The 20,250-nt window shown below is 60.1% G+C and overlaps 1 protein-coding gene across 2 annotated transcripts; it reads left to right on the forward strand.

The window, feature by feature from the left end:
• The first annotated feature begins 2,868 nt into the window (after nt 1–2,868).
• Nucleotides 2,869–20,183, forward strand: SMARCD2 (SWI/SNF related, matrix associated, actin dependent regulator of chromatin, subfamily d, member 2). Of its 2 annotated transcripts, none has more exons than XM_064733573.1 (13): nt 2,869–3,097; nt 9,714–9,901; nt 12,542–12,584; nt 13,008–13,130; nt 13,455–13,574; nt 15,475–15,570; nt 16,541–16,642; nt 17,322–17,483; nt 17,629–17,726; nt 18,141–18,276; nt 18,354–18,476; nt 19,058–19,159; nt 19,260–20,183. In XM_064733573.1, exons 1-13 carry the CDS (start codon nt 2,942–2,944, stop codon nt 19,311–19,313), a joined length of 1,503 nt encoding a protein of 500 aa, XP_064589643.1. In that variant the 5' UTR covers nt 2,869–2,941; the 3' UTR covers nt 19,314–20,183. The 2 variants fall into 2 exon arrangements, with proteins under 2 accessions (XP_064589643.1, XP_064589644.1); XM_064733574.1 differs by having other exon boundaries at nt 9,717–9,901.
• The last annotated feature ends 67 nt before the right edge of the window (nt 20,184–20,250 follow it).

Below are 20,250 nucleotides of genomic sequence, written 5' to 3' on the forward strand. Positions count from 1 at the left end.
GTTCCTCATTTCCAGAGGAATTCCACAAAGCCATTCACTGCTGGGGTCTCCACATCTTGGAAAACATCCCAGGAGGAGGAGACTGAAACCAGCACCTGAGGGAGGGAGAGGATGGAGCCTGGTGTTCCTGGGAGCTCCAGGGGCTGCAGGAAGGGAAAATGGGAATGAGGCTTTGGGATGGAGCAGTTCCCACTCCAGCAGGGGCGGGGAAAACTGTGGAGAGAGGGAAAAAAGGGAAAAAAAGCAAATTCCTGAAGGTCATTCAGCCAGGCAGGGATGGGAGGAGGAATTGATGTCCTGGCCTGTCACCAAGCCCGGGGACATTCCATGACAACAGAGCTGGAAAAGCAACAAAGCCCTTATCCTCACAATCCCTGCCTGATTTCCCTGCAATCCCATCCCTTTTCCATCCCAGAGAGAGAAATCAGGCTCAGCTCAAGCCTTGTCCTTGCCCACCTGATTTCCAGTTTATTTTGCTTTGGAAGCATTGCTTCCACCTCAGTAAAAGCAAAAAAATCCACGAGGAGAGGCTTCTCCTGTTCAGATTTTTTTTTCTTGCCTACAAGTGGGAAAAAGAGCTCTGGACCCTGGAAAATTGTTTTCTATGGGAAAGGGAAAGAGAGCCCAGCCCTCTCTGAAGGAAGCAGGAAAATCATCTCAGTGACTGAAGAGCAGAGCCCTGGGTGTCCCCCAGGGAATGAACACTTGTCCCCAAGAGCCACCAGGAATGAGACTGGGACAAATCCCACAGTAAGGGAAGAAGGAGCCTTTTCCAACCTTTAATGCACAGGAGTTCTGCTCAGGGGAGGGTTTTCAGTGACACCCACGGTGTGAGGGGCCTCAGCTGTCACCTGTGCCCTGTGCCTGGGCTGTTGTGGTGAAGCCACAGCACAAGAATGTCACTGTTACTTTTCCTGCCCATCCTTGTCCCTGGGCAGACAGGGACTAGGCAGGACACAGAAATCCTCCCCAAAACCACGGGAAAACTCGCTGGGATGACAGACAGTAACTACACTTTCAGTGAGGGTGTGATGCCAGCCTGGGATGGACTCAGCAGTGAGGAATTCCTGGGCACAGAGCGGGCTCTGAGCATCTCTGTGGCAGCACCCAGAAATTCCAGCCTTTCCCGGGATTTCTCTGCGGCTTTCCAGCGGCTCACATGGCCCCGGGACAGGGTTTGGTTGCGTTTATGGAGGTGTCAGCCCTCCTGAAGGGTTTTAGTGATGGTTCAAGAGCGCTGGGGGAGCATCCAGGTGCGGCTGCAGAGCAGGAGGGTTCGGAGACACAGCTCTGAACCCCCGTTCCGTGCAGGGCCGGGGCGGTACCGGCCCGGACTGAGGCATTTAACGGGAATCTGGGGCATTTAACGGGAATTTGGGGCATTTAATGGGAATTTGGGGCATTTCGGGGCTTTTTCTCCGACCCCACCGTGGAGCGCGGCCCTGCAGCGCCCCCTGGCGGCTGCATCGCGGAACAACCGCGACCACCGGGAGGACCGGGACCCAGCGAACACCGGGACCGCCGGGACCCGCTGGGACCGCTGAAAACAACGGGACACCGGGACAACGGGACCCAGAGAACCCGGGACGCTGAGAACACCGAGATCACCGGGACCGCCAGGACTGCCGGGACTGCCGGGACCCAGACACCACCGGGACCGCTGAGAACAACGGGACACCCGAGATACCCGGGACCCCCAAAGGGACCACAGAGAACACCGGGACACGGATCACCGAGACGCCCCAGGACCACGGGATCTTAAACACCGGGACCACAGGGACCGCTGAGAAAACCGGGACCGCCGGGACCCCAGAGAACAACGGGACCACCGGGACCCCTGACACCCCCCGGGACCACTGAGAACACCAAGACCCCAGGACTCCTGACTAGCGGGCCCGCGACCCCTGAGATACCGAGACCCTGGGATCACCGAGATCCCAAGACACGATACCCCGGGACCTCCTGACTCCGGGACTACCGCGAATCCCGAGACACCCGCAATCACTGAGACTCCTGGACCCCCAGGATCACCGAGCCTCCCGGGACCCCTGGGACCCCCAAGGTTCCGCAGGTGCCGCACACCCCACAGCTGCCCCCAGTGTTCTGTGACCCCCTGACTCCTCACAGCCACAGCCAAGCTCTGCCCGTCCGGGTGGCCCTGTGGTCCCCCGCGTCCTGCCCATGCACACACGTGTGCAAACACTTGAGGTGCAAACACACGAGTGCTCACCGTGTTAGGTGTGCAAACAGGAACTTGTGTCACACACATGGGTCACACACACCTGTGCCACACACACACCTGTGTCAGACCTACACCTGTGTCACACACACCTGCACAGACCCACCTGTGTCACTCGCACACATCCACACATGTGCTCCTGCACGCCCTCTCAGGCCCATGCTGCACACACACACGCACAGACACACACACACATGTTCATGCACACACACATACATGCACATGTTCATCCACACACAAGTGTCCATGCACACACACGTTCATGCGTACACACACACACACACACATTGATGTGCACACACACACACCAACACCTGTTCACACACACTCTCACAGGTGCTCTCACACACTCACGTGCACGCAGCTGCACACACGCGTGCATGACACACGCCACACGCTGACGTCACACAGGCGGGCTGGGGGTGGAGCCTCTGCCGTGGTGGGCGGAGCTCCCGGCTGCGCGCGCGGCGCCGCGGGCGCGGCACTGCAGGGGCGGGGCCTGAGGCGGGGGTGGGCGTGGCTCCAGCGGTGGGCGGGGCTATGCCGGGGCGGGACGCTGCCAGGGGCTGGGCTATGCCGGGGGGCGGGGCCTGAGGCAGCGGGCGCGGAGCCGTTCCCGTTCCTGTTCCGGCGCCCCCGCCGCTCGGAGCCGCCACCGCCGCCGGGGCCTCCCCGCCCCGTCCCGTCCGCTGCGGCCCCGCCATGGCCGGGCGCGGCGCCTTCCCGCTGAGCCCTCTGCCCCCCTCGGCCGCCCCGCCGGCCCCGGGGCCCGGCACCGCCCTGCTGCGCGGCCCCAGCCCCGCGCCCGCCGCCGCCCCGGGCTACCGCGCCATGGGCCCGGCCGCCGCGCAGTACCAGGTGAGAGCCCCGGGCTGCCGGGAGGGCTGCGGGAGGCACCGGGACAGCGCTGGGGTGGCCGGGCGGGCCGGCGGGGCCTTCCCGGGCCAGCGCGGCCGGGCCTGGCCGGGATCCCCGGAGCGGGCCCGGCACCCCCGGTGCGGCCGTTCTGCTGCCCCGGTTAGCCGGGACAGCTCCCTGTCAGCCGGGACACCTCTCTGCTCCCTGCTCTCACTTTACAGCCTCAGATCCCGCTCAGAGTTGGGCCGGGCCCGTCCCGTCCCGCAGCGGGTGAGCCGGAACCGGCCTGGGTCGCTGCCGTGAGCCCCGGGCCCGATCCGGCTGCAGAGCCTCCCCAGCCCTGCCCGGCCCTTCCCATCCCCCGGCACCGAGCCGGGAACGCTTTCGTGTCCTTGCCAAAGGCGGAGGGAACGCGTGGTGTGCGGATGTAACTCGGTGTAACCTCGGAGTATCCTCGGTGTGCGCTCCGGAAGGAGCGGGCTGGGTTGGCGGTGGGAGAGGGGAGCGGGCGCTCGGTGATGTTGGAGAAAGTAAACCAAGTCATGTTAGGGAAAGTAAATCAAAACAACGAGCAGCCCTCCGAGAGCCCGTGAAATCACTCGGTTTTCAGCTTGGCATGTTTTACAAGTAAATTCAGGAAGTAAGAACGGTGTTTACAAGCGCCTGCAGGGACAGGCACAGGGAATGGCTCCCAGTGCCAGAGGGCAGGGATGGATGGGATATTGGGAATTGGGAATTGTTCCCTGGCAGGGTGGGCAGGCCCTGGCACGAGGTGCGCAGAGCAGCTGGGGCTGCCCCTGGATCCCTGGCAGTGCCCAAGGCCAGGCTGGATGGAGTTGGAGCAGCCTGGGATAGTGGGAGGTGTCCCTGCCATGGCAGGGGTGGCACTGGGTGGGTTTAAGGTCCCTTCCCACCCAATTCCATATTTCTGTGCTATTCCAGCGGTAATAAATACATCCTGACACACATTCCTGCTCCCCCTTGCACACCCGGCTTCCCAGTTCACTCCCAAGCTTGTGCTGAGTACTTTGGGCTGAGTTTTCAGGTTTGAAGCTCAGTTTTCCAGGCAGGCTGGAAATGTAGGAGCCCCGTTGTGCAACACATTCTCCTGGGTCACCGCTGCCTCCTCCAGAGCCGTGCCTGATTTACGTGATTTAAAACTCAGGAAATAAACCGAGCTCAGGGAAATTCCGGCTCCTTAACACAGGAGAAGGAAACAACTTCCTCCTGCAGCCTTCAGAAATGCTGTTGGAAGCTGAGCTGGCCGAGCGTGAGCCGCTGGTAACTCGAGGCGGGGGCACCGCCTGACCTTCCATGTGCAGGGTGCAAAATCCAGCTGGGAGTAAACAGGGCTGGCAGATGCTGCTGGGCTGGCAGCAGGTGTCGGGAGCAGGGGCCGATGTCCCCTCGGTGATGTCCCCATGTTGATGTCCCCTCGGTGTCTGGCACGCTGGCACAGCGGGATCAGCCCCCGTGGCCTCTCGCTGAGCCTGGGAAAGGAGAGGATCCCGAGGGTCTCTGCCCTTTGTTTTGCAATTCCCAGGCTGAGCAAAACAGCCCCTCCCATCCCTGCCATCCCCCCCGGGCTTGGGTTTGTCCCAGTTTTAGGAAGAGCTGCGTTGTTTGGGCACCAGGAGACAGAAGAGGCCCTGGCCAGGGCAGCGAGGGCTTAGGAGCTCTAATCTTGGGATTATTAAACATATGCTCGTCCTTTGGACATCCTTGTGTGCCTGCTGGGGATTTCCTGGCTGCCCAGGCAGGGATTCCAGGGGGCACCTTTAGTGGGAACTGATGTTTCCAGAGCAGCCAGGGGCCCGTGCCATGCCTGGAGCAGGAACATCAGGGCTGGTGGGGCCCATCCTGATCCCTCTCCCTGCCTCTGGAGCCACCAGGCTGAGCCCCAGCAGCCAGGTTCCATGGAAGTTCAGCAGGAAGGAGCCTTCCTGGTTTTTCAGGTGCTGGTTTCAGGTTTAGGAGAGTTTTTCTCAAGTTTTGGGGTTAACACAGTGGCCTGGAGCAGCGTGGGATGAGACCTTGGAATTCAACACTCTGACCTTGCAGTTACCCTCAGCTGATGCAGAATTAGGTGCCCATTAAATGGATATTTTTTTGGCAAATGTTGGGAAGACAGAGCCTGGATTCTCTGGCCAGGAGGCTGCTGCAGCCTGGGCATTCCCAAAGCTGAAAGGAGCTCTGTGATCCTGTCCCTGGGCAGTGGGAAGGAGAGATGTGCTTCATGGAGAAATCCATGGAGGAGCTGAAGAAGTGTGGGATGTTGTGCCAGGTGAAACTGGGGAGGCCTGGACATGCTGGAGAGGGCACAGTGTGGGAGAAATGCCCCCTTGGGGAGCAGGGAGAGCCGTGTTCCTGCTCCTGGAGGGGGCCAGGGGCCAGCAGGCAGGGCTGGAGCTGTTCCAGAAGGCTGCTGGGGCTGGAGAACCCCACCCTTCCCCAGGGACAGGCTTTCCAAGGCAGGTTTCATCAGAGCCCCAGCCCGGAGCTGCTTCCAGCCTGATCCAAAGCAGATGGACAGTGTCTTGTGGAGCAGGGGGAGGAGGGCAGGGCAGAGCCCAGGCACGCTCTGCTGCTCTGGGAAACGTGACAGGGCAGGGGGAACAGCAGCTCCTCCAGCCCTGCTGCTCCCTCTGCTTCCGCAGGAGCCCCCCAGGAGGTTTGTGCCAGCCCATGGCTGCTCCTCCCCAGCACCTTTGTTCCTTGTTCCTGCTGCTGTTCCTGAATCCCTGTGCCCTCTCCTTTCCCTGCCCTGGGACATTCAGGGCTCCAGCTGCAGGGCTGTGGACAGGCAGGTTTGTCCAGCCCAGCTCTGCTGCTGCTGCTGCTGGAGACATTCCAGGATGTGTCCTGGCTCTGCTGGGGGGCTGTGCCTGTGCTGTGCCCTTCTCCTTTTGATTTACCACTTCCTCATGTCAGCTTTACAGCTCAGATCTGGCTCCTGGAGCTCCTCCTGTGTCCAACACAGAGCTTTTCCAAGTGTGGGGTTTGCAGGGAGCTGCAGCAGGGTTTGCAGCATCTCCATCCCAGCAGCACCTCCCAGCTCAAGGTCTGTGCCAGCACCAGCCCAGGCTCTCCCTGGCACCCTCCCATGAGGGATTTGCTCACAGATAAGGAGGAACAAAGGGGAAAACCACTCATTTGGGGTGTGCAGTGGGCTCATGATCCCAATCCACCCCAAGCCCTGGGCAGCAGAGCTCTCCTGGAGCCCTGTTGGAGCAGGGATTGTTTCTGTGTCCCTGTGGGAAGTGCTGCTGCCTGGGCACGAGGGGAGGAACTTGCAGGGAGAGCTCTTGGTGCTGGACCAGGCTGTGCTCCAGAGCCCAGGGTGAGGATGGATGTGAGCTCTGGCTCCCTGGTTCCTGTCTCTGTGCAGAGCTGGATCCTGGAGCAGCACAGGAGGGGCTGGGGAGGTGCAGGCAGAGCCAGGGTGCTGGAAGGGCCATGAACAGGCTCTGGAGCTGTTTGCAGAATTCGTGCTTTGCGTCAAGCTCTCTCTCTTCCTGCAGATCTATGCTGGGATTTATTGCTCCCCTTCCTGCTGCCAGCCCCCGATTGCTGGGCTGTCCCTCCTCAAGCAGGGACCTTTGGCAGGCTCAGAGATTCCTACCATGCCAGCAAACATCCCTCAGGAGCCCTCCCAGCTCTGCTGGGTTCAGCCAGGGCCGGTTCTGGGCAGAGCTGCCCCAGGCCCATGGGCAGAGCAGTGCCCTGGCATGAACCCCGGGCACAGCCCCGTCCCTGGCAGGGAGCAAACACGAGCTGCTGGTCCTGGCAGGGAGCAAGCACGAGCTGCTCACTGTCCCATTTGCAGAGGCTCTGCAGGGAGCTCTGGATGGGATCCAGGCTCTTCCTCCCGCTGAGCTTGCAGGGTTTGCCCTTTGTCTGCCCCTCGGAGGGGAGGGGACAGGGCGGGCCTGGGGGTGCCACAGGCACTGGGGGTGCTGGGCAGGAATGAGCTCCTGCTCTGAGCTGGTTTAATCGAATTTCCTGAGTTTAAGCCCTCTGCAACCTGGGAATTTCCAGGCAGGCTTCACCCCCAGGCTGTGGTGCTGCTTCCTGGCTTGGCTGAAGCTTTTAGGCTGGGCTTGTGTGAGAAGGGTTTGGGAGCAAATCTGCCCCAGGCACTGGTGACTGAGCCAAGAGGCTTCTCTGGTGCAAATTTGAAAATCCTGAGAGTAAACTGAGAGGAAAATTCCACGTGGAGGGTTCTGCCCTCCCCTTATTGCTCATCCAGGCAGTCCTGGGTGGGTCCTTGGTGGGCTGGAAGTCGTTCCCTGGCAGCTGAGCTGTGGCTGATGCTTCTCAGATGGTTTGGTGAAGTTAAAGTGTGACAAATCGGTGTGTCCTCGTGCTGAACCTTTCCCTGCCAATGGAATTGTCTCAATGGAGCAGCTGGACACACAGGAGACCTCGCCCAGTATGTGGAGCTGTCAGAGACTCTCTGAAGCCTCCAAATCTCTCCCTTCAGGGGTAGATCCAAAATGTGCTCCATGGAGGGGCAGAGGGAGGGAGGAGAGACCTCAGGGCTGCTCTGACTGAAGGACAGGAGCTGGGGCAGCTCCAGGCAGGCTCCTGACAGCATTCCCAGGGCAGGGAATGTCTCTGGAGCTGTCACCGATAAACACCCGGGGCAGGCTTTCCCTGGGAGCCATTTCCTGCTCCTGCTGCCTCCAGGCTCTGCTTCCAGCCCAGGCTCTGTGCTCAGCTGCTCTGGGGGCCCAGAATTTCAAATTAAAGTTTCCAGCTCCTTCTGGGGGTTTCTCTGCTTTTCAGAAGCCCTGGCAGGTGTGAGCACAGGTTTGGGTTCCCCAGTGCTGCTGGAGCTGAGCAGCAGATCAACATCCACTGTGGTTTGTGGGGCTGTACAGGCTGTGGGTCCACCCGGCCCTGCCACAACGGATTTCTTGATAAACCCCAAGAAACTGGGCCTGGCCTCGTGGTTTTGGCACAGAGAGGTGCCAGAGTCACGAGGAGCTGCACAAATGGGGCTGAGCAGGAACATCTGGGAGCAGGAACAAGGAGCCTCCTGCCCTGGGGAAGGGAGGGTCAGAGCCCAGGCTGTTCAAAGGCTGTGCAGGCTGTGTGCTGCTGCTTGTGCTGTTTGTTGTGTAACAGGCTCAGCCTGGCCTGGGGGGTTTGAGCTTCCACGTGCAGCCCTAATCCTGGGGCCCTGCTGCTGCCCTGATCCTGCCTGGAACATTTCTCCTCTCAGGATCTGCCACAGGCTCCAGGGGCAGCTCTTGGCTTTGTGTCCCTCAGCTTTTCACAGAGCTGGGGGTGTTTTTTGGGGGTTTTTCGGCTGCAGCTCCATCAAACCAACCCCTCTGAGCTGGGGGTGGCTGCATCCCACATTCCCACATTCCCCTGCATCCAGGGATTGCTCCCACTTGTATCCCTGTGTGCAGGGAGTAATGAGGTTGTTCCTTGGCTCCCTGCCCTGCTGTGGGGATGTCCTGGCACGTCGGGAGCCTGGGGCAGGGCAGAAATGTTGCTCTGCTGGCTCTCCCAGCCTCCCGCCTTGGCAGGGGGAGCTGAGGATCCCCAGGTGGAGCAGGAGGGGTGCCTGGTGGGTCCTGGTGGCACCAGGGGCACCAGTGGGTGCTGCCCAATCGTGCTCTGAGGGTGCAGAGGGGCTGCCAGGGCTGGGACCCCTCGGGGCTCTGTTGTGGCTCCCAAATTCCCTCTGTGTGTCCCTGGAAGGGGCAGGAGGGGGCTGGTGCTACCAGGGGGAGCTGCTGCCTCCTTCACCCCTGTGGGAGGAACTGGCATTGGCAGTGCCCTGGTGCAGCTCTGGGGGTGGCACAGGGCCTGGCTTTGGGTCCACTGCTGCCAGGCCAGGCTCCCCTGCTCTCCTTGGCCTCTCCTGGTCCTGCTTTCCCAGAGCTTCCTGCAGCTCCTGCTGGCATTGCCTGCCCTGGGCAAGGATGCACCGGGGGGAAGGGGTGGCACAGAGGGTAGATGGCACCCAGGGTAGATGACACCAAGGGGATGGCACTGAGGTGGATGGCACTGAAGTGGGTGGCACCCTCAGAGGTGGATGGCACCCAGGGAGAGTGGCATCCAAGGGGATGGCACAAAGGTTGGATGGCACCGAGGTGGGTGGCACTAAGGAGATGGCACCCAGAGTGGGTGGCACTAAGGGGATGGCACTGAGGCTGGGTGACACCAAGGGTGGATGGCACCCAGGGTGGGTGGCACTGAGGTGGATGGCACCCAGGGTGGGTGGCACCAAGGGTGGGTAACACCCAGGGTTTGTGGCACAGAGGTGAATGGCAGCCAGAGTGGGTGGCACCCGAGGTGGATGGCACTAAGGTGGGTGGCACAGAAGTGGGTGGCAGGATGGCACAGAGGGGGTGGTACCAAGCTCGCTGGCATCAAGGGCGGTTGGCACCCAGGGTGGATGGCATCAAGGGCAATTGGCACCCAGGGTGGCTGGCACAGAGGTGGATGACACCCAGGGTGGGTGACACCAAGGGGATGTCACCCAGAGTGGGTGGCACCAAGGGTGGGTGGAACAGAGGTGGATGGCACCGAGGGTGGGTGGCACAGAGGTGGGTGGCACCACAGCCAGGATCCCGTTTGACCCCATCCCCGTTTGCAGCAGCGCCCTGGGATGCCCCCCGGGGGCAGGATGCCCATGGCAGGGCTGCAGGTGGGACCCCCAGGGGCGCCCCCGTACGGAGCAGGGACCCCGCTGCGGCCCGGCCTGCCCCAGGCCATGATGGATCCCTTCAGGAAGCGCCTGCTGACCCCCCAGGCACAGCCACCCATGGCCACCCCCCGGAGAGGGTAAGGCTGGAGTGTCCCACACCTCAGGGGACGGGGGAACTGCTGGGTCCTGCTGCACTGTGGGAAATCAGGGGTGGGGGGGGTGGAGGGACCTCAGAGCCCACCCAGGCCCACCCCAGGGCTCCTTGCACTCTCCCAGGGTGCTCCAAATTCCTGGAACATTCCCATTCCCACCTCAGAGCCCACCCATTCCCACCCCAGGGCTCCTTGCACTCTCCCAGGGTGCTCCAAACTCCTGAACATTCCAGTCCTGCCCCAGGGCCCATCCATTCCCACCTCAGGGCCCATCCACTCCCACCCCAGAGCCCATCCAGGCCCACCCCAGGGCTCCTTGCACTCTCCCAGGGTGCTCCAAGCTCCTGGAACATTCCCAAGGCCACCACAGTAATCCTTGGGAGCTGCATCCCTGCTTCTCAATGCAGCCAGGTTGTGTTTCACCTCCTGTTTTCCACCTGAACTGAGCCAGGAGCTGCTAATAATTATAATTAATAATGATAATAATAAGAAGAATAAGAATATAAGAATAAGTTGTGCCAGGAACAGGTACAGCTCACACTACCACACTAATCCGTGAGAGCTGCATCTGTGCTTCTCAGTGCAGCCAGGTTGTGTTTCACCTCCTGTTTTCCACCTGAACTGAGCCAGGAGCTGCTAATAATTAATAAAATAATAATAATATAATTATATTATCCATATTATAATATTAATTATCGATAGCAATATAATAATATGTTAAGAATATAAAATAATTATAATAATAATAATCGGTGCCAGGAGCAGGTACAATAATTCATTCCCACCAGGATCTTCTGCTGGGAAACTTCCCCAGAGCACAGGAGAGCCCTGTTCAGGAAATACCTGTATAAATATAAATATTATTTAATATCAATGTAGATATCAATGAGATGTCACTGCAGACACAGAGCTGTATAAATGGATGTAATTCCATTCAGGACAGGGATCTCAGGGCTGGCTTCAGTCAGAGTTTGACTCTCTCTGAGACCCCAAAGCCTCTCCAGGTCCCCACTCGGGTGTCACATCATGCAGAGTGCCACAGCTCCTGTCCTGCTGCAGAGGGGACACCAGCAGGTTTTTCCTCCAGCCTGGCACCTGCCAGAGCTTGGGAATGGGATATTTTGGGATGGAGGCAGAGATTCCTCACTTTGCAGCTTCTTCTCACTCTGATCTCCACACCAGGAACCAAAGAACATTGTTGGTTCTTTGCAGCAGCAGCTCCTGGGGGTCTTCTTCATCCTCCCAGGGGTGCCTGGTGGCTCTGGCAGGCACAGAAATGGCTGCAAGTGTGGGGTGGGGTGGCAGATTTTAGGAAGTGTGGAATGGGGCTGAAAGATTTTAGGAAGTGTGGGATGAGGCTGGAAGATTTTGGGAAATGTGGGATGAGGCTAGAAGATTTTGGGAAATGTGGGATGAGGCTGGAAGATTTTGGGAAGTATGGGATGGGGCTGAAAGATTTTAGGGAAGTGTGGAATGGGGCTGAAAGATTTTGGGAAGTGTGGGATGGGGTTGCAGATTTTAGGAAGTGTGGGATGGGGTGGTAGATTTTAGGAAGTGTGGGATGGGGTGGCAGATTTTAGGGATGCTCCCTGGAGCTGCAGTCAGGGCAGGACTCTCTGTCTGGGCTCTGCCAGCAGCTCCTCGCTGGTTCCCAGCCCTGCTGATCCCTCTGTGGGGGCTGGTTGGTTCCTAGAATCTCCAGGCAGGATCCCTTGGTGCTCATGGATGCTCAGCTCCCATTCCCTTCCCTGGCAGCATCATTGGCTGCCTGATCCCTCCTGGGCCATCCCAGCACTGCAGAGCTGGAGTGAGCTGGGGCTGGGGACAGGAGCAGCCTGGCACCCACAGGGACATCATGGCTGGGATCAGGGATCAGCCAGGCTCACATCTGGGCTGGATCAAAGGATTAGGAGCTTCCAGCTGCCCTGGGTGTCCAGACCCTGCAGGAGGAGGGGTTGGATGGGGCAGGAATTGCTCCAGAGCAGGGCTCTGACCTCTCCCGGAGTGTTCTCCTGGAGCCCTCCTGTGTGATCCTGCTGCTCCAGGTGCAGCTGGAGAAATGGGAATTCCCTGCTCACCCATCTCCCAGGCAGGAAAACAGGGGAGCAGAGCAGGAGCTGCCTGGGCACAGGGTGATGGGAACCTGCAGAGGGCAGGGTTGGATCCAGCCAAGCTGCATTTCCCCAGGATTTCAGCCCCACCACAGCAGAGTTTGCTTTGAGCTGGATTTAAGGGGGATCCTGGTTTAAGGGGAGTTCCTTAGGTTGGAGCACTGGGAGAATGGGATGGTTGCTTTGAGAGGGGAAATTTGGGAATTCTGTCCTGCAGAATTCCTTTGCCTTGTTATCACCTGGATTTCCTTCCCTGGTGTCAGGCTGCAACATCCAACACCTTCCCCCAGGAATATCCTGAGTGGGAAGGGACCCCCAAGGCTCATCCAGCCCCACTCCTGTCCCTGCCCAGACCCCCCAACACTCCCACCCTGGGCACCCCTGGCTGCCCCAAACCCTCCTGGAGCTCTGGGACCATTCCTGGGGAGCCTGGGCAGTGCCAGCACCTCTGGGGGGGTGAAGAGCCTTTCCCATTGTCCATCCTGTGGGCGCTCTCATTTCTCCTGTTTGCCAGGGTGAAGAGGAGGAAGATGGCTGACAAGGTGCTGCCACAGAGGGTGAGTGTCACCTCAGCCCGGGGGACAGAGCTGAGCTGCTGCAGGGGATGGGGGGTCCCCAAAAAGGGAGGATTTCCCTGAGTTCCCTCCTGCCCCCTGGGAATTTCTGTGCAATCCTGAACCACCCTGCAGTGTTTCTGTCTGTGGGGTTGGACTCTGAGCAAGCAAGGAGCAGGAATGGGGTGGGGTGGAGATCTCAGGAGCCCCAAGAGTCCCTCTTGAGATCCCAGGCTTCCATTCCATGCAGGAATGCTGCTGGCAGCAGCAACAGGCTCTAGACTGGTTTGGGAAGAGCTTTGCAGAGCTCCAGGCTGGGTTTGAAATTTAAACTGGATGCTGGATTCTGGTGTCTCCCTGGCTGCTGGGGCTGTGGGGGGGTCCAGCCCATGCCAGCAGGCTGGGATTGAGCATTCCCATGTCCAGATCAGGGAGCTGGTCCCAGAGTCCCAGGCCTACATGGACCTGCTGGCCTTCGAGCGCAAGCTGGACCAAACCATTGCCCGCAAGAGGATGGAGATCCAGGAGGCCATCAAGAAACCCCTGACGGTGAGCTGGGCCTGGCAGGGGCTGGAAATCATGGAATGTGGGAAAATTAGGGTTGGAAAAATCCCCTGAGGTACTCCAGTCCAGCCATCACCCTAAGCTGTGTTCCCATGTGGAATATCCATGGGTTTCTGGAGCACTTCAGGGATGGGGGATTCCACCTCTGCCCAGGGCAGCCCATTCCAGTGTTTTCCAACCCTTTCCATGGATAAATGTTCCCTGATATTCAATCTAAACCCCCCCCGAGGCCTTTCCCTGATGCTGAGCTGGAGGTGGTGCTGCAGCCCCTCTCACTCCATCCTGCCCCTCTCTGTTCCCGTTCCACAGCAAAAGAGGAAGCTCAGGATTTACATCTCCAACACCTTCACCCCGGCCAAGGAGGAGGGAGAGGGGGGAGAACGTGTGGCCTCCTGGGAGCTGCGTGTGGAGGGGAAGCTGCTGGAGGATGTGAGGAGCCAGCAGGGAGGGAGGGAGGAGCTCTGGTGCATCGGGGGCATCCAGGGGAGGGAGGAGCTGGTCAGGATCCAGGAGGGATGGAGTGGTGGGAGGAGGAGCTCTGGTCCATAGGGATCATCCAGAGGGAGGAAGGAGCTGGTCTGTCAGGATCCAGGAGGGATGGAGTGATGGTAGGAGGAGCTGGGATAGGGATATGGTGATGTTGGGAAGAACTGTGGTCCATGGGGATCATCCGGGAGGGATCAGGTGCTTGTGGGAGGAGCTCTGGTGCATTGGGAGCATCCAGAGGGAGGGAGGGAGGGAGGAGCTGGCTGGGATCCAGGAGGGATGGAGTGATGGTGGTGGAAGGAGCTCTGGTCCATGGGGATCATCCAGGAGGGATCAGGTGGTGGGAGGAGGAGCATTGGTCCATCAGCATCCAGGAGGGCAGGAGTGATGGTGGGAGGAGGAGCACTGGTCCATGGGGAGCATCCAGGGGGAGGGAAGGAGGAGCTGATCTGTCAGGATCTAGGAGGGATGAGGAGGTGATGGATGGTGGGAGGAGCTGGTCCATGGGGATCATCCACGAGAGATGAGGAGGTGGGAGGAGAAGCACTGGTCCATCAGGAGCATCCAGAGAGAGGGAGGGAGAAGCTGGCCGGGATCCAGGAGGGATGGAGTGATGGTGGGAGGAGCTGGGATACGGATGAGGTGCTGGCAGGAGGAACTCTGGTCCATAACAATCCAAGATGGATGAGGAGGTGGTGGGAGCACTGATCCATCAGGATCCAGGAGGGCAGGAGTGACGGTGGTGGGAGGAGCTCTGGTCCATGTGAATTATCCAGGAGGGATGAGGAGGTGGTGGGAGGAGGAACGATGGTCCATGAGGAGAATCCAAGGGGTGGGAGGGAGGAGCTGGTCAGGATCCAGGAGGAATGGAGTGGTGATGGTGGGAGGAGCTCTGGTCCATAGGGATCATCCAGAGGGAGGAAGGAGCTGGTCTGTCAGGATCCAGGAGGGATGGAGTGATGGTAGGAGGAGCTGCGATAGGGATATGGTGATGTTGGGAAGAACTGTGGTCCATGGGGATCCTCCAGGAGGGATCAGGTGCTTGTGGGAGGAGCTCTGGTGCATTGGGAGCATCCAGAGGGAGGGAGGAGCTGGCTGGGATCCAGGAGGGATGGAGTGATGGTGGTGGAAGGAGCTCTGGTCCATGGGGATCATCCAGGAGGGATCAGGTGGTGGGAGGAGGAGCTCTGGTCCATCAGGAACATCCAGAGGGAGGAAGGAGCTATTCTGTCAGGATCCAGGAGGGATGGAGTGATGGGAGGAGGAGCTGGGATAGGGATGAGGTGCTGGTGAGAAGAACTCTGGTCCATGGGGATCATCCAGGAGGGATCGGGTGCTTGTGGGAGGAGCTCTGGTGCATTGGGAGCATCCTAGGGGAGGGAGGGAGGAGCTGGCTGGGATCCAGGAGGGCAGGAGTGGTGCTGGTGGGAGGAGCTCTGGTCCATGGGGATCATTCAGAGGGAGGGAGGGAGGAGCTGGTCTGTCAGGATCCAGGAAGGATGAGGAGGAGGTGGTGGGAGGAGCTCTGGTCTATGGGGATCATCCAGGAGGGATCAGGTGGTGGGAGGAGCTCTGGTCCAGTGGGATCATCCAAGGGGAGGGAGGAGCTGGTCAGGATCCAGGAGGGATGGAGTGATGGTGGTGGGAGGAGCTCTGGTCCATGGGGATCATCCAGGAGGGATGAGGAGGTGGTGGGAGGAGGAGCACTGGTCCATCAGGAGCATCCAGGAAGGATGAGGAGGTGCTGGGAGTCCTGGTGCTGTGCTGAGAGCTCAGCTGGGGCAGCACCTGCCCCACTTCGGAGCTGGATTTGGGATCAGGAATCTCTCTGCCCTGTGTGCAGCCCAGCAAGCAGAAGAGGAAGTTCTCCTCCTTCTTCAAGAGCCTCGTGATCGAGCTGGACAAGGAGCTCTACGGGCCGGACAATCACCTGGTGGAGGTGAGCTTGGAAATGGGGCCCTGTGCTGCCCCTCTGGGTGCTCAGCTCCCAGCCCAGGGCCTGTCCTGCTGGGAGAGGGGCCTGAGGAGGTTTTTGGGGCTGGGGCAGTGCCAAGCCCTCCATGGGGACCAGGCTCTGCTGCATTCCCAGCTCAGCTTTAGGCATGCCCTTTGTCCCTGGCAAAACTCAGCTGTGCCCCCTCCCAGCCCAGGTCTGAGCTAGAGCTGGAGCTGTGTGGGGACAGGGATGTGACCCTAGGGGCAGCTGTCCCCCAGGCTGGCACAGCTGGGTCCCCACAGGGTGCTGATCCCACAGAACCTCACCCCAGGGCCCTGTGGGAAGGAGGGTTTGCCCTCCTGCCTGTCCCTGAGCTGGGGAGGTTTAGTCCATGCCTGGGAGAGGGATCAGAGCTCCTTTGGGTGCTCCTGCCTGGAGCTCTCCCTGCACCCAGCTCTTTCTTTTGCCCTGGGAGATGCTGTGGAGAGGCTGAATCCCCTTCCAGGATTGATCCAGAAGCTGTGGGAGCCCTGCACTCTGAGCACTCAGGGCTGGGGCTGCCCCAGCCCATCCCAGTGCTGGAACTGCCCCAGCCCATCCCAGTGCTGGAACTGCCCCAGCCCATCCCCGTGCTGGAACTGCCCCAGTTCCATCCCAGTGCTGGAACTGCCCCAGTGCTGGAGCTGCCCCAGCCCATCCCAGTGCTGGAACTGCCCCAGTGCTGGAGCTGCCCCAGCCCATCCCAGTGCTGGAACTGCCCCAGTCCATCCCAGTGCTGGAACTGCCCCAGTTCCATCCCAGTGCTGGGGCACAGCCTGGCTGGGAGGGACTGGGAGAGCTCTGAGCTGCCAGCCCTGGGACCAGGAGCTGCCAGGGGTGCCCCAGGCTGTGCCAGCCCTGCCCAGAGCCCCAGCCCAGCTGGCAGAGTTGTTCCATGGCCCTGCCTGAGCTGTGTCCCCGCTGTCCCCGGCAGTGGCACCGGATGCCCACGACCCAGGAGACCGACGGCTTCCAGGTGAAGCGCCCCGGGGATGTCAATGTGAAGTGCACCCTGCTGCTCATGTTGGACCACCAGGTACGGCCTGGGGGGCACCCAGGGGTGGGGATGGGCTGGGACAGGCCTTGGGTGAGGGTTTGGGGTGCAGGGATTGAAAGGAGCTCAGGGAGCTCCAGGCATGGAGGTGCAGTGACACAGGGGCTGTGGGGGACTCCTGAGTGCCTCTTCTTTGGTCAACAGGAGGAATTTCTCCGTGGAGAGGGAGTTAAAAACTGGGACAGGGCCTTGGATGAGGGTTGGGACATGCAGGGATTGAAAGGAGCACAGGGAGCTCCCAGAATGGACCCATAGTGACACAGGGGCTGTGAGGGACACTCCTGAGGGCCTATCCTTTGGGCAGCAGGAAATTCCAGCTGCAGAAGCAGCAGGAATTTCTCCATGGAAAGGGAGTTAAAATCTGGGACAGGACCTTGGATGAGGCCTGGGACATGCAGGGATTGAAAGGAGCACAGGGAGCTCCCAGCATGGAGCCACAGGGGCTGTGGGGCACTCCCAAGTGCCTTTTCTTTGGGCAGCAGCAGGAGTTCCTCCGTGGAAAGGGAGTTAAAAATTGGGACCAGCTGCCCAGAGAGTGACCCATCCCTTGAGCTGTCCCAGGACACTCAGTGCTCTGGGCTGGGGACAGGATGGGCTGGCTCAGGCTGGGCTCTGCTCTGGGGGGTTTTTCCATCCTGGCTGACCCCTGCTGTCCCCACAGCCCCCCCAGTACAAGCTGGACCCACGGCTGGCCCGGCTGCTGGGGGTGCACACCCAGACCAGGGCCAGCATCATGCAGGCCCTGTGGCTCTACATCAAACACAACAAACTGCAGGACAGCCACGAGAAGGAGTTCATCAACTGCAACCGCTACTTCCGCCAGGTACCTGCACATTCCCCCCTCATCCAGCTGGGAGAAGCCTCTCACAGCCCCCACAGCCCCTCCAGGCTCTGGCTGTGCCCCTGCCCTGGGCACAGGTGAGGGGAGCCCCTGCCATGGGTGCCCAAGGCTCTGCTTTGCCCCCCAGATCTTCAACTGCGTCCGCATGCGCTTCTCTGAGATCCCCATGAAGCTGGCAGGGCTCCTGCAGCACCCTGACCCCATCATCATCAACCACACCATCAGGTGGGGGCACAGCCTGGGCTGGGCACTGGGTGGGCACTGGAGGGGGCTGAAGGGGCTGCATGGGATGGGGAGGGTCTGCAGGACTGGGGGTGCCCCGTGGGGTGGAGAGTGGGCACTGCCCCTGGGACTGGGGGCTCCATGGGCCAGGAGGTGTCCCCAGGGCTGGGTGGGTCTGTGAGACCAGCACTGTCCCCAGGGCCGGGGGGTCTCTGTGGGCCAGGAGGTGTCCCCAGGGCTGGGGGGCTCCATAAGCTGAGGGCACAGGAGGCTTTGAGCTCTCCAGCCTGAAGGACCAGCACAAGTCCCCTGGGATGTGAAGAACCACCAAATTTGTGGCTTCCTGGGGCACTGGTGTTGCTGTTGGGGGTCCATGCACCCCCAGCTCAGCAGGACACCCCTGCCCCATTCCCCCAGCGTGGACCCCAATGACCAGAAGAAGACAGCCTGCTACGACATCGACGTGGAGGTGGACGATCCCCTCAAGGCCCAGATGAGCAATTTCCTGGCCTCCACCACCAACCAGCAGGAAATCGCCTCCCTGGATGCCAAGGTGGGAGGGGACACTGCCAGGGGACAGCTGTGTCCTGGGGGGGGACACAGCTCCTCTGACCCCTGTCACCTCCCCAGATCCACGAGACCATCGAGTCCATCAACCAGCTGAAGACACAGAGGGATTTCATGCTGAGCTTCAGCAACAACCCCCAGGATTTCATCCAGGAGTGGATCAAATCCCAGAGGAGGGACCTCAAGGTAGAGGGGAACAATTCTGGGGGAGTTTAGGTTGGATATTGGGAGAAATGTCTTCTGGAAGGGGTTGTCCAGCCAAGGGCAGTGGTGGAGTCTCCGTGCTTGGAGGGGTTCAGAACCATGGATGTGGCCCTTGGGGACATGGGGCACTGGTGAACGTGGTGGAAGTGGTGTTGGGCTAAGAGTGGAAGGTTTTTTCCAACCCTAACAATTCCATAATTCTGAAGCCTTGGGGCTGGGCAGAATGGGGGGCTGGGAGGGATCTGGGTTCCTCATGGAGCTCAGGGAGGGGTCTGGGTTTATCCTGTAGCTCAGGGAAGAGTCTGGGTCCATCCTGGAGCTCAGGGAAAGGGTCTGGGTCCATCCTGGAGCTCAGGGAGGGATTTGTGTCCATCTTGGAGCTCAGGGAAAGGTCTGGGTCTATCCTGGTGTTCAGGGATCCATGGGTCCCTCATGGATCCCTCCTGGAGCTCAGGGAGGGCTCTGGGTCCCTTGTGGACCTCAGGGAAAGGTTTGGCTCCATCCTGGAGCTCGGGGAGGGCTCTGGGTCCCTCACTCCCGCTGCCCTGTCCCGTTCGGGTCAGATCATCACAGATGTGATCGGGAACCCCGAGGAGGAGCGGCGGGCCGAGTTCTACCAGCAGCCGTGGGCGCAGGAGGCCGTGGGCAGACACATCTTTGCCAAGGTGAGCTCGGGGGTGGGGACGAGGTCGGGATGGCGGTGACGGCGCCCCGGGAGCCCGGGCAGCGCCCCCTGTCCCTCCCTGACCGCCACCGTGTCCCCAGGTCCAGCAGCGCCGGCAGGAACTGGAACAAGTGCTCGGGATCCGCCTGACCTAGGGCTGCCCGAGCCGGACGGTACCGACTGGAAGCCACAGCACTTGCACAAAGCCCGATGTGCCTGGAGGGATGGGCGGGAACCCCCCGGGGCTGGAGCACTGCAGAGCCCCCGCTCCCCCCAGGCCCCCGCAGCGCCTCCTCCGCTTTGCATCGCGCCCCTTCCCTTCCCCAAAAACACCCCCGGAGCCGGGAAGCGCTGCCCGAGCCCAGGGGAGGAGCTGCCAGCCCCAGCCGAGCCCCGCAGGCCCTGCCCTGCCCCTCTTCTACCAACCAAAGTTCGTCATTCCAAACGCCAGCTCCCCCACCCCGACGTTTTGCACTATTTTTGTGAACAGGTTTTATATAAAAAGCAAAAAAAAAAAAAAACACGAAAAAAGAAAAAAAAGGCAGCGTTTTGTACAGTGGGTTTGTATTTGATGAATTAATTAATATATTGATTGAGTTCCTCTTCCTGCACTGGGCTCTGCAGGGGCTCAGCGAGGCTCCCAGGGCTGCTCTGGGGATATGGAACCGAGGGCTGGGGCTCATTTTGTGACAATCAGTTTATTCCTTCCCCCCGTCCTGCTGTTCTACAGAATTCCATAATTAACCACTTGACTTGACGAGGTTTGGGGGCAGAGGGGCTGGCTCTGCCCCAGGAGCCTGTGGGGGCACAGGGGCACCAAGAACTGGAGATACTGGGTGGAGGGAGGGGACCAGGGGGCAGTGCCACCACTGCCACCCCACTCAAGTGCCTTTGCCCCCCTGCAGGCTCCGGGTGGGGGGGCGTTTACAGATTCCCAGGGTTGGGCTCAGGGGTTCCTGCTCTGCCTCTTGTGTAACCAGTTTTTGTCTATTTTGGATCTTTTCTAATAAAAGCAGTTAGCAGCAGCTCTGTGGGGTGTGTGCTGTGTCCTGCAGCCCCCACCCCATTCCCAAATCAGTCCTCAACTCAGCA

Source organism: Zonotrichia leucophrys, chromosome 27 (genome assembly GCF_028769735.1).
Source record: "Zonotrichia leucophrys gambelii isolate GWCS_2022_RI chromosome 27, RI_Zleu_2.0, whole genome shotgun sequence".
In the NCBI taxonomy this organism is placed as follows: Eukaryota; Metazoa; Chordata; class Aves; order Passeriformes; family Passerellidae; genus Zonotrichia; species Zonotrichia leucophrys.